The following is an 18,246-nucleotide window of genomic DNA, read 5'->3' as shown; positions in this document are numbered from 1 at the left end:
TTGTGCAAGGGGGCGTATGTCTCTGGCAGTGCTGGCTCAGAAGAGCATATTCCTAGTTGCTAGCTAGCTGAAAGCATCCCTAAATGCCAGAGCAGAAGAGCCGAGCAAACATCAACTGGCTTCTCTATCCTTAGGTGGTGCAGTGTGTCTGCCCTGGCTACATCTGTTTGCTACAGATGAATGTGCTGTGTCAAAACCTTTGTGTGTTGGAATTTCCTCCACAGGCCCCTCAGGGATTGCGTTTGGCAGTGGGACTCAACCTTTTTGCAAGTCTTTTCACTGCTGTCTCAAGTATTTTCACTGCTGTCTCAAGTTTGGAGGAAAGTCAGAACACAATGGACCCAAGTCCTCTTACGCAGTCCAGAGTTCTCTCTGAATCAACTACCATGTCAATAGACCCTCCTGTCTCACCAACAGGGGTGGATCCTCCACCAGAGTTTTTGCAATCTACACCTCCATACATTAAGATTATAAATCTGCAGCAGTTAAGTGCTTTTGATCTGCTGGCTGAAGTAGTGAGGTCATCCTTGCAGCGGGCACCCTTTGACAAAGTCCAACTTTGCTGACCGCTGGAGGGTTTGGCTATTTTGGCACTCATCATACCGACCCACTGCAGGCCCAACTTTCAGACATATTGATGTTTGTTCTATTGTTAGCCCAGCAAGATCTTGCAGTGGGCACAGGTATGGAATGCCCATTTTGATTCTTCGGTTCTTCTTAGGAACTGTCTCTACTTAAATTACTTGTAGTGATTCTGCTTATCAAAGGCCTGATTATATGACTGAATGACTATAAATACTATGATTCAATTATAGAACTAGAACTTAGGGTTGGCATTACTTATGCGCGTACCTTTTGAGCTGATGCCCAGTTGTTCACTGTAACTACTTATACACAGCACAATTTTCCTGATTGCTATCACTCCTATGTGCTGTGTGAGTGTAAGGCAATCGCTATTGGTATAACGACTCTATGCCACCACCTTCCCGAAAAAATAAGTGATGAGGACCCTCGGAGCCTTCTTACCCAAAGTTGTGACTCCTTTTCATAACTGCCAATGTATGTCTGCCATCATTTTTGCTCCTCCTCAACCTTCAAAAGAGGAAGAGATGCGTCATGTACTCTACCCTAAGAGATTTGAGTGTCTACATTCCCCGCACAGAAGACCACCATGTGGATAATAAGAGCTTTTGTACAATTCTGTGGACCAAAGAAAGTGAAGACGGTTCAGAAATGGACCCTATCAAGATGGATCGCTGTCTGCATCAAAATCTGCTGTCTGCTGAACAAGAAGCAACCCCTAGAAGGCCTGCAGGCTCATTCCCCCAGGGCCCAGGTCGCTACAATAGCATTAGTGAGAGGGGTGCCGGTGCAACAGATTTGCCAGTCCACAATCTGGGTGTTAATATGCATACTCATTAAGCACTAATCCCTTGACAATAAGGTCAGGAGAGAAAGTCGGGTGTCTCATTTGGTCATGCAAGACCATTTGGTCTGAGTCCATTGCATCTTTCGAGTGGTACTGCTGTGATATTGTGAGAAATTGGGTTGTTAAATGAGGAGGCTAAACCCTACTCAAGAAACAGCAACAATACTTGTCAGGGTGAACAACAAAAAGTCACAAAATTAACAGGGCTTAACCCTCTGGTACCTTGGCAAGAAATCACCCACGTTTAACTTCGAGGGAATGTATAAAGTATTTAAAGTGTAAACCCAAAACAAGAAAAAACTCACTCCAAAATAGAGTACATTTTAATCAATTAGGTAACACCAAAACAAAAATCCAATCAGCAGAACCAGAGATATGCAATTTCGAAGTTTTATTGTAAGAGAGGGCAGGTCCAACAGATCTATTCTAAAAGTGAAAAATCTTCCGTTAGAAGTATCCATTAGAAGTACTAGTCACTTACCTTCCTTAACGTTTTCTCGTGGATACTCCATCTAACCCAGATTCTTCACTTCCCTCCCACTTCCTCGTTCTATGCAGTGGAATTCAGACCATCACAAGATTCCAGGTTTGATTTTCACACTCTGTCAACAATTTGTGTTTGAAGGTGCGAAGGAGAAAAGATTACGGTGTCATCAGCGGACAGGGGTGGTACTTCAATGCACCTATGTTCCGGCACTTCGAGGGTAGTACAGAAATTGCCGAAGAATTCTCCTGATGCAGTCTTATGCCTGGTTATACTCTAAAGTTGTGGAATCTGCAGCCAGATAACGTTTCTGAAAGAGTATTACCAAAAGTAAGTAACTTGTTCTTTTGGTGCCAAAAACGTCAGCCATACATGAGAGCAAACTTTAGGTCCTTTCTGCCAATGCTCTCTTGATTTGATTGCATAATGATAAAGAGGTTAAGCTGAAACCCTCTTTTGCTGAATTTGGCTACAGACTACCAGATTTTCAAGATATTACCTAACAATCGTTGTGTTCTCCTCATCAAGCGAAAGAAACAGTACATTATGAAGACTTGGGAAGGCTGTTAGTCACATATTGTGATTATTCAGCGGTGACGATTACTCTTTGTAGGTTTTGAATGTTTCACAATTGAGAAAATACGAAGCTGAAATCACTAGTATGCTTGGGGCTATTAATGGGCTACGACTTATGGTGAAGTGGTACTGTAGATATTGATCAGTGCTACCTGGGGCAAGGGGCTTGAAATGGTGGAATGAATTCAGTTCCAGTCTAGAGCTTGGGTAGGTGTGTTCAAGTAAGGAATATGCCAAAGCAGGCAATTCCATGTGGTATCGTAAAGAAATACTAACTTCTCTCATGAGCCAGATAATTATTTGATTCTCTTATGGCCAGGTTTACATTTGAATATTTTCTCTTTTTTGCTTAAACTATAGACTATGACTAGTGTATGCATTTTTGCCTGCTCTGTTGGTCTTGAAGTGCCTACAGTCACTAAATCACAGTGTTATCCAACATTTTTTCAGGACTTGGAGCATCATCTGGGTCTTGCACTGAATGAGGTCCAAGCCACCAAGAAGACTTGGTTCAACAGGACAATCAGTTCCATAAAAACAGCAACTGGAGTCCAGGGAAAGGAGACTTCTTAAAATAAATGTCCATGAAATGCACCATCTTCTTAAACATACCTTTTGTTGCCTTCCTTGGCTGGATGTTTTACTCCAGGGATCTGTAGATGGATCAGAATGTAAATAACAAACAAAGCATGTCAGAATTTTATTAGGTCATTAATAAAGAGAATGGAAACATTCACTTATGCTTACAAAAATTCTTTGTGCTAGCCCTTGGATTGTCATACTACTGATATTTAAAATGTTATATAGTGAGACTGAAGTTAATACAATGCTGACCGCATTTATATGTCCCTACAGTGCAGTCAAAAAGAATTTTAATATTTGTAGAATATGGTTATCGATAAAATTGGAAACCATTTTATCAAATAAACTCTGGGGAAAGTTTAATGTAGCTAATCACTCCTTTCTGCAGTACTTTTCCAGAATTTGCAAATTAAAGCAAGCTGACTGTAGGTACTTACAAACCATAATCTTGCATTTACATATGAATTGTAACAGTTTTTTTAATGATATTAACTTTTGTAAAAATATTTGATTTTATTGAGATCACTAACTAAAACAGTGCACATTTATAAGAAGAATATCGGTGCCAGGTATCAGCACATGTAGGTATGTATTTGCTAAGAATCGGTGGAGGTTAAGTTACTTGTTTTGTGAAAAGATCCAATTTTAAAAAAAAACTCTCAAAACAGCCTTTTTTTGATGATTTGTTTTAAAGATTGCAGGTTAGTTTTTCATATGTATTCAGTTTTTCTGTCTGAAGAAATTCAAATGTTTTGGAATTGTATTTTCAAAACAACTGTTACAGTTAAGGGTATATTTGTTTATTCACAATTGTATAATTTGCATTTCTTTACTTGTTCATATTCTATGCAACTCTTTGTTACTCTTTCTGGTAATCTGAAGATCAATCAGTTTAGTCCACATGCTGCACATTTGTTTTTCGATCCTCTTTAATATTATTTGTTTAACTTAAATTGTTCTTTCTTTGTTTTAACCGAAGTTGTTTGAGATACTTATCTGGTAGAGACCTACATTTGATTCTCCATCAATATCTAGTGAGTATCCAGTCTATTTTTTCATAGTTTAGTTATTGATACTACTCCAATGTCCCTTGACATCAGCTAGCCTGAATTCCACCACCCCAACATGTATCATTTTTGTTGTAAGGAATTCTTGTATGTGTTCCTGCGAGAATTAGCAATCTGGTGTTTCTTGGATGCATGAATATCACAGAATTCCCTATGGCAAAGATACTGCTACCAAATTGATGAGGGGACTGTACAAAGTAAGTTAGACACTGGAAAGGGCCAGTCTATCTCACTGTCTTTGGGTGGCGAGAGTGTCTGTACATGTCCTAACTTTGACACTTGAAAGCTAGAGAAAGTGCAACTCTCCCTGAAAAACCTAACGCCGCATAGGCTTTTAAGAAGCTCAAACATGCACCATTGCAAACAAAAAGCCAATCTATTTTTAAAAGATGAAATTTTTGTCAGGGAACCACCTCTTTAAAATTAAGTTTTTAATTTCTGTAACTAAGGAAGAGTTATTTGTTTGGGAAGGGTTGTCTGTTGGCATTTCTCTTTGACTACTAGTCAGAGTCTTTGGATAAGTTTTCCCCTCCCAGAAACCAGGAGTTACAATCATTAAGTTCAGTCTGGCACGCGTTGTGCTGAAAAAGTCATCCGCATCTTATTTCAAGGTAGTAATATTCTTTCTTAGTATAATTATATTCTTCTAGTTTCTAGAAAGTGAACAAATGTAGTAAAATAAAGGAAATAGCTCTTTTTTGAGGCATAGAGGCACCTAGGTTGAGATAATACCTTTCTTTGTTGGTCTGTGGAAAAGACTAGGTTTCTGAAAACTCCAGATTTATTTGGCGATTTTGTCATTGGCCCCGGAAAACTCTGTTGTACCATTGAACTTAATTATTTTCATGTCCCAAGTAAATAAAATTGCAGGGAAACACTGATAGGAGTTCGGAAATGTACATATGTATTAAAGTGTTTTTCAAAGAGATGTTCTATTTAACATCTATTAATAAATTAATTTGAATGCTCTTTCATACAATCACAGCTTATGAATCCAAGCCTAGTTTGTATCCTGTTATTGTGGAGAAAGTGGGAGAAGTTATAATTGCACTGAATACAATGTGACCCAGAGTAGCTATAGTAAGAACACATTTTATAGGGCTTCGGATAACTGCAAACCCCGTCCCATGAGACCCAAGCAATCCATGTACCAATTTTCATTTCCAGCTCTATTGTATTGTACTCTATAACATTACCACCATGTGGGTGTTCTTTCAATCTTGGAAGACTCTGAATGTACTTTATTTACCAGAAAGACCCCATTGTTTTCTATTTATATCATTATTTGCTGTGTGATGCACTTGTTTGCCTAAGCTGTATCCCATACATATTAATAACTGCCACTAAAAAAGAAGTTTGGAACATGCTTATTTACATTTGTGTCTAGTTTGTCATGAATCTTGGCATTTCCCCGATCCCCGGTTTCCTTTTGTGAGTCTGATATGGGTTTTGTAGAAATAAAAGGTTTGCTTCAGTCACGTCCAAAGAATCTTCCATTTTGTCCCTTATTGTCTTTGCAATATCAGTTGGTAACTCAATATATCTAGCTTCCATTCTTCTATTAGACACTTGTGTTTAGTGTTGTGAGGGATTGGCCACCAAAATATTTGCCCAAACATGATCAGTAATCTGAAAAGTCTCTGAATACTTAGAACATCTTTTGATTTGCATGTTGCTTTAAATCCGGTCTCTTTATTATGTTTTGATAGATAAATTCCTGTAAGCCAGATTTGCTTGCCCACACAAGTTGACTCTTCCAACTTCTACCTAGGCAGTCCTGAGCATATCCCCGGAGTTGTTGTTCAGCATTATAAATTGAGGTTGAGGTGAAGCAAAATATTTTAATTGGGAAATATCAGAGATATGTTGATGCCGTGGTTTTGTGCTTCATTGGGGAAAGGTATGGTTCCACTCATTTTGATTCGCTGATGACTATTTCTGTTAAAGTGCAAGTTTTTTCTTTAAAGTCGCTATTCTCTGGTCATTTCTTTGAAAAGATGAATATCTTCATTTTATCTTACTGAATAAAATCTTTCTCAGACCTCTTACTCTTTTATATATTAAATACCTGTGGCAGCTCTTCCTGCAACTATGATCTTTCCCAGTCAGTGCATGTCGGAGGTTTTGGTTCTAAACTCTAGATAGGCTAGTCAGTAACCATTAAGCATTTAATAATAATAAATTAATGGTTCCAAGAATGATCAGCAGCCTTCCGATAGAACAATTTTCAAAAATGCACCTATCAGTTAGCCATTTTGAAGTGAAACTTTGTTCTGAATGTACACAGACCCATGTGTGCATGTGCTTCCCTGCTCCTGCAGTACAGCTTATCAACATATGGCACATGACAGAAGTGTATGTCGTTCATGTTGTACCATTACTCCTACCAAATAAAGCTTAATAAGACAGTACAATATATAGAGAAATGTGATTTGTATACTACTGAAACCCCAAATTTATCACGGTTTGCTTACACAGTCCACGTTCACTTGTTCGGTCTTTGTATGGAAAGCAGCCTGTGCAATGCAATCATTGTCTCCTTGTGTGAAAGCTAGTTCTGAAGTTTATGAGCTAGATAACTAAAATTAATGTCAAAGCCACCATTGTGTAGAGTAAATCAGATTAATCTAATCAAAGTTGCAGCTTTGCTTCACTTCATGTTTTTATCTCCCATTTGGGAAAAAATCCTAATGCCGCATTTGCTACAGCTCCCCTTACTTGAAATGTATAAGTCGTAATTGATATTAATTGATTCAATAGAGGGCAGTATTCCTTTTTCTTGCAAGCGGTAGTTAAAGGGGGAAAAGGGTCTTGCATCTAATACAGTGGCAAAAATAGCAACGTTTTTTAATGTTTAGATTTTATGGATTATCTTTGGCATTTTACTGTGTTTCTGAACTTTGAGCATATCTAAGGCGCGCAAATACCATAGGGTGTCCTGGGGCTCAGAGAAGTAGTAACAAAACCAGGCGTAAGAGTAGTAGTTACAAAGAAAAGAGATTGCTATTCAGTAATCTACAAAATTGAGACCAATGTGGTTGAGGAAGTAATTTGAGGGTGAGACTGTCGAAGGTGGAGTCAGTGGTTATAGAAAGAGCTCGAACTCTTGTGTGGGTCTTTTAAAAAAGAGGAATAGTCTGAAAATTCATCTAAGGACCTAAGAGTACCGGTTGGTTTATAGAAGGCAAACTAAGTGGGACATGTATGTTTTGACCTGTTTTACCTGAGGTAAGTTTGGATCTGATGTTCATGGTACCTTTTCAAACATCCAAAAAGAAGCCACTAAAATTGTGTCGCAATAACAGCAACATTTCTCTGGATTAAGTTGAATCTTCAATACTAATGCATTCCTTTCCCTTCCAAACCTATGACACTTCCTTTATGTTTGTGCTCTAATATAATGACATGAACCAGAGAATGGGATTGAGGATTGCTTATGCTTGGTTTGATTTCATGTTATATTTTGTACTATATTGGTCTTTGTTCTCCTACTTGAGTCTGCGAAATAATTCCCAGATTCTCACTTTATGCTAATACGGACACTAAGGGTAGTAATCTCTTGGAGAAAAATGCACTGTATAAGAACTGTGTCTGTTAACTGTTTCGGTGTTAGTAGCACGCTTTCTTCACACAGTCTTGTCTTTAATGTTCTGAGATAACTTCTGGGTTATAACACTCATTTTGCACTTGTGTGAATGAAAAGTAAACCTGAAATAAATTGGGAAAAATTGTTCAAGTCTAGACCAGAATTTGTCTCTGTATGTACATTGATGGGTGCATTTTTAAGGACTTAAATGAATGAGGATTGTGGGTGATTTATATAGCATAAGGCTGCACTATTAGCTGATTAAAATGAAATGGTCTTGGAATCCTCATGTTTTAAACTGTAGTGTTAAGTTCTTGCCGAAAATCTGTAAAATGGAGGTTTCCACACCTTGTTTGTGTTTACTATTTATAATGGATTGTATTATGCTGGCATATCTAATGCATCAGTGAGTACATGTTATGTGCAGTGTGAGCGGGTAATTAAAACTATGAAGCACTGGTTTGTACATAAAATATAACTGATTTATTTTGTATTTCTACTTTTTTTGATTCCTTTACTAATATTGTCTCTTGTAATAAGTTACTACAAACATTACATGTAATGCCAATGCTTTTTTTTAATGTATGCTATGACTGTCCTTATTGTTTAATACCAAAAATATTGTACATTTATCCAATACTCGAAGTGTGAACATTGTGATAGTGTAGGTGCGACAATGTCTAAACTTTATGACCTGATACATAAGCTAGTAAAATTTTATTTGCCATTTCTGTTTTGTATTATTTCTTATTCTTTGTCTTTAAAGTGCAGTAGTTCACCCAAAAAAGATTGTGGGTTATGGAAAGAGCAAAGTCTATCAAGACCTGCATGTAAAATGTTTATACTTTTGGTTCACATGATGTAGAGGACTATTTTTTGTAGCCCAATGCTATGTCAGATTTTATTGATTTGATAGTGGGTCTTCACTGCCCTTCTCTACTACTGTAAAAGCTCAGTCTTGGTCGCCCTTTCACAGACTCCATGCTCATGATGATGTTGAATTAGATTACAGTAACCTTCTACCAACAATTAGTATTCATCTGAGACTCAGGAGGTGCCTGTCCTCTTCCTTCATCAGTGGGTACTTCAGTGTAAATATAGCTAATGGGGAAATAAGTGACCATATCTTGAAGAGTTCATCGGAACACTCCGAATCCTCCTCCTGAGCCTCTCTTTCCCAAGTAAGATAATAGAAAAAGGCCACTGAAAACATTCTGCTGAGTGGCATTACTGACCTCAACTAACAATTCATTCAAGGCTTGTGACTACTGTGTTTCTACTTCAATGCACTCGGTGCAAGCACAGTAAATGAACATATCTTGTTATGTTATGTTATGTTAAAAAAATTTGTACCGCGCACGTACACCGAGACGGTTTCTTGGCGCTCATAACAGACATAACAAACTGAGGCAGGAAGCATTACTCGAAGGCTAACTTAAAAAGGTGAGTTTTCAGAGTTTTTCGGAACAGTTCGTAGGTGGGGCAATGGCGAAAGGAAGAAGGGAGGGAATTCCAAAAAGTGGGACCTAAAAAAGAAAACCGAAGGCCGCCGTGTTTTTTGCGGCGGATCAATGGAATGCATAGAAGATTATCAGCAGAGGATCGAAGGTTGCGGGATGGGAGGTATCGCTTGAGTTTAGAAGAGATGAACTCGGGGGCGTGATTGTGAAGGGATTTGAATAAGGTGCAACCAAGTTTGAAGGAGCACCGTTTGGCCACAGGGAGCCAATGAAGGCTCTTCAGGAGGGGGAAGACATGCTGGTGTTTGGGTTGATGAAACACCAGGCGAGCAGCCTGGTTCTGGATGAGCTGGAGTTTTTGGAGCTGGTAGGCAGGGATCCCCGCGTACAGGATGTTAGAGAAGTCAACCCTGGAGATGACCAAAGCCAAGATGGTTAAAATGAGTGCCTCTCTGGTTAAGAATCTACAGATCGAATCCTGCGCAGCTGGAAAAAGCAGGATGATGTTACTGCAAAGATCTGAGGTTTCATAGATAGATCCTCAGAGATGATCACTCCAAGGCTTTTCACAGTGCTGACCGGGCGAGGGGGGGATCCAAGGGAAGGGGGCCAAAAGTTGTCATCCCAAGGGTTGGTGGGACCGCCCATCAAAACAAGTTCAGTTTTAGACGGATTCAACTTGAGTTGGCTATGGGCCATCCAATCGGAGATGAGTAGCATTGTGGTTTGGATGTTAAGGCGGGAGGAGGGGTAAGTGTCCAAAGGGAAAATCAATTGCAGATCGTCTGCATAGTTGTATATAGTAGCTGGGGAGTGACGAAGGGATGCCATGAGTGGTTGCATATATAAATTAAAGAGGAGAGGGGAAAGAGCTGAGCCCTGGGGAACACCGCAGGTGAGGGGGGTGAAAGGGGCAGAGAAAGTGGAGAGATGGACAGCCTGAGAGCGGCCTTGCAAGAAGGAACGAACCCAGTCAAGGGCGACGCCGCGAACGCCGGCGTTTCTGACACGGTCGATCAAGATGGTATGATCGACCGTGTCAAAAGCCGCCGACAGATCTAACAATACAAGAGCCTGAGGGATATTATTATCGGCACCAGTTCTGAGTGTGTCCATCACTGCCGCAATCACCGTCTCTGTGGAATGTAATGGACGAAAGCCAGCCTGATGAGGGTCAAGGAAAGAGGAAGTTTCCATAAAGGTACTTAGGCACTTGGTTACATATGTCTCCAAGATCTTTCCCAGAAAAGGGAGGAGAGAGATAGGTCTATAGTTACTCATCACAAGAGGGTCTGCGCTAGGCTTCTTCAAGATGGGTAATACTATGGCCTGCTTAAAAGCCTCTGGAACAACCCCTGATGTCAAAGAGGAGTTGAGGAGGGCCAAGGCAGGGTCGGGGCAGAGCCTAAAGATTTCTTTAAAGATGTGAGGGGGGCAGCAGTCCCTGGGGGAGCCAGAGCTGACTTTATGGAGAAGACTGTGAAATTCAGTGATAGAAATGGGAGGGAAGGTGCAGAGTTTATGGTCATTTTCAGAAGGGAGAGGGAATGATTTGGAGGGAGAGGGTGGAGAGATGTTGTTTTTAATTGTAGAGATCTTATCCTGAAAAAAGGTATTGAGCTCATCACACAGAGCCTGGGTGGGAACAGGCAGGAGGGTAATGCGATCAGGGAGGGAGAGCTCATTAACGATTGAGAAGATGTCCTTGGCTTATAACAGAAGGCTCATTAATTAGACTTGAAAAAAAACTGGTGCTGTGAAAGGTAAAGAGTGATCATTATTGTCTCCAAATCAACATAAAAGGCAACCTGTAGTCAGCCTTTTTGGTGTTCTTTAGGTTTCGCCTGGGGCACGGAGCTCCTAGCTCCGCCCCCAGAAGAAATCTTAAGTCTCTACAGTGTACTGCTTAGTCCCGCACTCTGTTCCATTGGCTAGCTCCATAAATGGAGGCTAGCCATTGGAACAGAGATCTGTCCTTCATGGCCGGACCAGATTCGTGGGCGTTCCCGAGATTTTTTCCCTCTCCACCCCTCTGTGCTCGTCATCTCAGTGGTGGGCGTGTTGTTGGTTTTTTTTTTATGTTTCTTTTCTTCATTCCAGGCCAACCGCCGCCGGAAGAAGTCCAGGTGAGTGCCCGTTCTCGCCCCCCTCCCGCTGTCCGTGTGCCGTTCCCGCCCCCCTCCCGCTGTCTGTGTGCCGTTCCCGCACCCCCTCCTCCCGTTGAACGTGCGCCGTTCCTCCCCCCCCCCCCACCCCCCCCCCCCCCCCTCCCGCTGTCCGTGAGTCTGAGATATGCTCTTTTAAGGGAGGCTTTAGTTGTGTTAATAACCAGCAGGTGTTAGCTGGAAGGGCGGGGTGTTCCTTGCTTGAAATATGACTTTAATCCCTACTTGTTTAAATAATGTAACAAACCAAACTGATTCTTTACTACTCTTGCTGCGTCCCTAGTTAAAAAGAACAAACGCTTTACCCCGCTGACATATGCGGGCAGAATTGAGGTTCTGAGGTGCAGCAAGCTGCAGACTCCTATAGACGTCACCTCCCAGATGAAAGACAGTGGCAGGATGAGGTGCAAGCTTCCTCGCCCGCTTAAGGGGTAGGTTATGAAGAAAGCACAGAGGTCACTTGCCAGGTGAAGTTTGGCGGAACGATCTTAGCCTTTCAACTCTCAGGTCAGAGGCACGGGCAAGATGAGATGCAAGATTCGCCCCACTCCCCTCCCCCAGACAGGGTGCAGTGAAACCACAGCTGACAGACATTTGATAGCTTCATCTCATAAATGAAGATGAGGTGCAAATGACAGACATTGGCAGAACGAGGTGCAAGCTTCATCTCACAGGTGAAAGGAAATGGCATGATGGGGTGTAACCGCCATCTCACGGGTGAAGGCCAGGTACTTGGCGGAAATGTTTTTGAGAAAAGTACAAAAGAGGTAAACGTGAACACTGGAGTGTGTGGGCTCGGAGAGGAGTGAAAGTACGACCGGGCACCTCTCGCTGCCCACGGAAGCTTGTCTTGTTCAGTGGTCGTGCCTGCAGGCTTACCCGCAGGGCGCACCAGCAGAAAGTCTGAGTTAATTGTGTCTGCCGCCCCCCCTCCTCCCAGCTGCGAATACTTTATTGCAGCTTTTTCCTTTCCCTCATTCCCCGTGGGGACTCCCTGTCCACTCCTTGATTAGTAGGGGCCCCTCTCCGCCCACTACAGCCTGTTTTCTCAGATGTCCTCTCATTTGGCGTGCTTGTTTTCCCAAGCAGCCCCCCTGGTGGTCCCAGCTCTGGGGGGGTTGGAAAGCAGCCCCTTGCGGGTCAGCCCCTGTGCATGTTGGTATGTGTGTGTTTTCCTCGGGAAGGGTGAGGGCAGCGTTATCTCTGCAGAGATAGGGGGCGCCTGTGCTCTGGTGAGTCTGCTCTCACTTTGTCCTTTCATAACCCCGCCCCCTCCACCACGCTCTCCCTCCCGAGTGTCACTTTTGTTTGTGAAGGGCCCCCAAGTGCGCGTCCATTCACACATCCCCCGGCCCTTGGTGTGTGGGCTGTGGAGACAGCTCCGCTGCTGAGCTACAGGTCTGAGCACTCGGGGGCAGGCGAGGGGCAGGGAGAAGCAGGGCATGAGGAGAGAGGGCAGAAACAGGGCAGGGCACGAGGAGCCAGGGCAGGAACAGGGCAGAGGTAAATGACAGGCGAAGGGAAGGGCACACGGGTTAGAAAGTGATTAAAGGTAGCGGACAGGCGTCAGAGAGGGGCAGAAAGAGGAAAGGGCAGAGGTGCAGGACAGGTAGTGAGCAGGAGGGGGACAAAGTGGCAACAGGAGCAGGGTGGAGAGTTTTAAAGTAGGGGCGATGTCGTGTTAGCAGAGTTAAGACCTCCGTCTGGCACTCTACCACCGTCTCGACACTCTACCACCGCCCGCACTCTACAACCGTCTCTACTCTCGACCTCCGTCCCGCACTCTACAACCGTCTCTACTCTCTACCATCTTTCCGCACTCTACCATCATCCCTACACTCTACCACCGTCCCTACACTATACCACCGTCCCTACACTCTACCACCGTCCCTACACTCTACCACCGTCCCTAAACTCTACCACCGTCCCTAAACTCTACCACCGTCCCTATACTCTACCACTGTCCCTACACTCTGTTTCTATTCCTAAACACGACCCCTGTCCAGGCACTTTACCCCTGTTCTGCTACTCCAGTTTCCTCTACACAACCCCCTGTTCTACCAGAGCGCTTCCTGCCAGGGCACATCGCCGGGGCTGCTGCCTCACCCCCCTCCCAACCCCACGTATGTATATCTACCCCACGAGAGTCAGTGCAAGGTACCTCTGCCTGCCTGTATAAAATGTGTCCGTATGACGCCTGCTTGAAATGGGACTGCGGTGCATGTGTAACACGGGCACCTGCCCCGCGAGGGTCAGGTCTATGCACTTGCCGTCCCGGTAAAATGCATTTCTAACCTACCCTCGTGAATTGCACCCCTGTTCTGCTTGTTTGGCACGCACACACCAGCCGTGCTTGTGTGAAATGTACCTCAGTCCTGTATGTGTGATGTGCCATTCTGTCCTGTCTGTGTGAAGTGCACCTCTTCCCTGCCTCTGTAAAGTGCACCTCTGCCTGTCTGTGATGTGCCCCTCTGCCCTGCCTAATCTGCACATCATCCCTGCATGTGTGAAGTTCACCTTTTCCCTGTTTGACGTGCATCTCTGCCCTGTCTGTGTAAAGTTTACCTCATCCCTGCATGTGTGAAGTGTCCCTCTGCCCTGTCTATATGGAATGTATCTGTGTGAAGTGCACCTTTGCCCTGTCTGTGAAGAGCACCCCTGCCCTGTCTGTGTACCTCAGCACTATCTGTATGAAATGTGCCTCAGTGCTGCCTGTGTGTAGTGCATCTATGTCCTCTCTGTTAAATGTACCTCAGCCCTGCCTATGTGAATTTTATTTAAACATTTGTCTGTGAAATGTACCCCTGCCTTACCTGTCTGAAGTGCACCTCAGCCCTGACTGTGTGAAGTTCACTTCTGCCGTGCACCCTTGCACTGCGAAGTTGGAGAGATCACCTCGGGATCTCCGTTCATTGCGATTTCTCTTGGTTTTGATTCAGGTGACCTCCGCAGTCCATTGTCTTGAACGTATAGAGGTGTAAAACAACCACAAATAGCTGCCAAGTTTTACATTTGCTTAGTGTGACATAGCTGTGCCTACAGAGAGCTGTGTGGCTCTGTGTGTGTGTGTGTGGCTGTGTGTGTGTGTGTGTGTGTGTGTGGCTCTGTGTGTGGCTGTGTGTGTGTGTGGATCTGTGTGTGTGTGTGGCTCTGTGTGTGTGTGACTCTGTGTGTGTGTGTGTGTGTGTGTGTGCAAATGCAATAGGTCTCGCATTTGCGAGAGATTAAGCTATTGGCATTGTAAATAGCAATGCCATTTATTTATCTGTTTTGAAAACCAACACATAAATAAAAAGTTTGTCATTTACAATGCCAATAGCTCTAACTTTTGCGAAGGCAAGACCGTTGCATTGTAAATGCTTGTTGTAACGGATTGTAATTGGGAAAGTTCAGTTAAGAGTAGTCATTTGATCTGCTGTAATCTCCAGATAAAAGCAGTGGGATGATGGAAATTCCATTTGAAGAGGGAAAGTATGACAGGATAAGTATGTTAAAGATTATTTGATATATTCTTATGACGGACGATGTATTTTCTTTTGGCCTGGAGTAACAAAGATAAAAAACTGCCTGGGAAATAAATGAACCCCACAAATCAGACATGCTTATTTGCTAACTCGTGTTCCCCAAAAGTTTGAGGTTCCATTACAATTAAGTAAGTAAATCAATCCAGTGGTCATAAAAGCTTTTAAGTTGCAAAGTAAAAGGGCCTAAAATAGTTTGGAAATAAATATCTGGGGTACTTGATAGTACTACCTGCAGTATCGAGGCAAATATTTCCAAACTGGAATGGGTGGACTATTTCAGTAAAATCTTCAATGGCAAGGAATGCACTGTCTCTGAAAGAGACAGTTATGGATTCCTCACCTTAGAATTACCCCAAGGCGTCAGACTGGATCCAGAGAGTTTTTCTTCAGCCATACCCCTGCGTTGGTGTGTGAGGGTTCTTTTAACAAACCCTTGTGGTGCCAGGCACTGCAGTGTTGGATATCCATTTAGATTGGTCCGTCCGAGTTGATTTACTGAGTACCCCAAAAAAGCTTCAAATTTGTTTCTATGGTGGGGACTACAGATTTAGTGACAGGGTCCCTGGCTGCCAAGAAAACATCTAGAACCCCGGAAGGGAAGTTAAAGGCAGTTAATTGCCATGGCTCAATCTCCAAGTATGGAGGTGATGATTGTACAAGCCTGGGTGCAGGACCCTGCTTTGCTGTTGCAGCAGACGATCCTCCTGAAGCAGCAGCCTGATTGGAGGACAGGTGGTCATGCCCAGGAGTTCCAGGTACCACACTATCCTGGCCCAATCCAGTGCCAATAGTAGAAATTGGGCCCAGTCGTTCTTGATCCTCTTCAGCATTTGGGTAGGCAGACCTAGCAGAGGAAAGGTGTACAGAAATCCAGAGGTCCACTCTACACGGAAAGCATCTACGAAAAAGAGCCCTCTGGAAAATTCCAGCATGGAAAAGTGCAGACATTCGCATTCTTTCTATGGCAAGCAGATCATGTCAAGATTCTCCCCATTTGTGGAAGGTACCTTGTGCCACCTCTGGCTGCAACTGCCACTTGTGATCCGCTAGGCATCGGTGGCCGAGTTTGTCTACCCTGGCATTTAGAGATCCTGCCAGGTGGTCTACCAACAGGACTCTCTTCTGGTGCTCTAGCTACTCACAGAAGGGTAGTGCCTTGTAGCAAAGGGTCCACCTGCCCTGCTTGTTTCTGTACCACATGGTGATGGTATTGCCTCTGAGCACGTGCACCAGCCTCCCTTTTATGAATGGCAGAAAGGCTTTCAAATTCAAGCGGATCAGCCCCAACTCCAGAAGGCTGATGTGAAGGCAGGCCTCCCCGCCAAGGACCAGATGCCTTTGATCTTCACCTCTCCAAGATCAGTCAGGTTGCCCGCTGTGTCTTTCTGGTTTGAGTCTATCCACATACCCACCTTCAAATATGTATTACTTTAGTATCTACTTAAAAGGTGAGGAATCTGCGGGTAGAATTCTCTATCATCAGAATATGTTACTTTCCTTTGGTAATGCTCTTTCTAGTGGAGCCTATAGCCAGCTGCAGATTCCTCACCAAGCCTCCCGTTCGATGGTTGGACTCTATCCTTTAATAACATCCCAAGTCATAGAATCTGCACACTGTCTAAGGATTTGCTTTCGGTGCTCTGTGTCTGGGGGCGTGGTCAGTCTGGAAAGCAACTGACAGCCTGTGGGAGTAGCACCAATAGAAGCCCTGAGCGTCATTCCCGGAGCTGAACAGCATCATTGTGAAGCCGCATCACCTTCCTACGTGCAGAGGTACTGCTGAAAAGTTTCCGCACCTAGTCTGACGCCTGTGAAGTATTCAGAAGGTGAGTAATCTCTGGTTAGTTAGTACCAGGAAGAGCGTTACTGGAGGTAAGTAACTTGTTCATTGTACTCTTTCACATGGAGCACAGCCTCACACAAAGTAGTTCCCTCCAGTGCCAGGGACTATTATGACAAAGTGTTCTTTTTGTGTGATATTGGTGAGGCTAAGGCGAGTCCCCGAGCAATAATGTTTTACGTAAGTCTTGACAAAATAGCATTCACAAAGCTGAAGGCAGGCAGCCAATGCCAAACCTAGTGGCATTTCCAAAGCTGGTTTGCGTCTGGCTTTAGCCAAGATCTTTTGATTTTACTAAAATTATATATTAATAAGTATATATTTTTTTTTAACTCACGAGCTTCGAGCCAACCCTCTTCATGTGCTGTTGTCATATTTTGCTTACATCCTCTTTTGCATGCAGTATGGGTGATTGGTCAGCCACTTGCCGCAGGGCGCTGCTGGACCCTCCTCAGGCGAAGGATCGTCACCGGTGGACCTTACGACCCCCCCGGCGTCTGTCCGTGTGGTGTCCCCTCCGGCGTCGTCCTCGGGCGGCGCCGTCCCCGATGCCTCCTCTCAATCGGTTCCGATGTTGGGACGACGCCTATCGGCGCCGATCTCAACGCCGTGTGGAGAATTTAGTTTCTATGAACCGTCCTCATTCCATTACGACCCTGAATCTCAGGAGATGGGGGAAGAGGAGTATTGGGAGGGGTCTGAGGACCCTCTGGCAAGGGAGTGCCAGTCTAACATGGACTGGACAGGAGACCTTGGGGAGTTCAGTGGCCTGGACACCTCTCCAGACACTGGATTTGTCTCTCCTCCTACCATGGCTTCGGAGGAGGGTGCTACTTATGGTGTGGTGTTGATGAGGTCTGCCAAGGCCTTTGGCCTTGAGCTCCCCGTCGCGGCCGTGAGGACTAACCTCCTCACTGAGGTCCTTAAGCCGCAGTCATGCTCCATGGAGCCTCTGCTGCCGTTTAATGAGGCCTTGACGGACGTTCTTTTGGGCACTTGGTCCAGGCCCGCTACAGGTTCGCCTGTAGATAGGAACGTGGCCAGACGCCACCGCCCGGCCCCGGGCGACCCATGTTTCCTGTCCACCCACCCCACTACCGAGAGTCTGGTTATCCAGGCCTCTAACTCCCAGACCGCCTTCCCGACGGCCCCGCCGGGCAGGGAGTCCAAGAGGTACGAGAACTATGGCAAGAAGATCTTCTCGTCCCTTAGCTTGGGACTGCGGTCTTCGAACACCGCATGCCTCTTGGGCCGTTATACCCACTCTCTGTGGGAAACGGTGGCGGAAGTGCTGCCAGAGTGTCCGTTGGAGGTACGGGCCAAACTCAGCCAAGCCCTAGTGGAGGGCCGGGACGCAGCAAAGTATTCAATCAGGTGCGGACTGGATACTACTGACTTGCTGGGCAGAGCGATGGCTACGACGGTGGCGGTACGACGCCACGCCTGGCTAAGATCCGCCAACTTTTCGGCAGACGTCCAAAATATACTCATGGACATGCCGTTCGATGGCCGTCGCCTCTTTGGCGACAAGGC

General features: G+C 44.4%; 1 protein-coding gene across 1 annotated transcript in view; it reads left to right on the top strand.

Moving 5' to 3' along the window:
- RABGAP1 (RAB GTPase activating protein 1) overlaps nucleotides 1-8,451 on the top strand; it is a 967,778-nt gene extending 959,327 nt beyond the window's left edge. Inside the window, exon 27 of the mRNA XM_086921082.1 lies at nucleotides 2,940-8,451. Coding sequence (XP_086777208.1) covers nucleotides 2,940-3,062 — 123 coding nt within the window. The 3' untranslated portion in view covers nucleotides 3,063-8,451. The remainder of the gene's footprint in view (nucleotides 1-2,939) is intronic.
- Nucleotides 8,452-18,246: the final 9,795 nt, after the last annotated feature.

The sequence above is a fragment of the Lissotriton vulgaris genome, chromosome 5, assembly GCF_964263255.1.
Source record: "Lissotriton vulgaris chromosome 5, aLisVul1.2, whole genome shotgun sequence".
NCBI classification, from domain to species: Eukaryota; Metazoa; Chordata; class Amphibia; order Caudata; family Salamandridae; genus Lissotriton; species Lissotriton vulgaris.
Note: the sequence above shows the minus strand (reverse complement) of the source record. Positions and strands in the feature narration are given on the sequence as shown.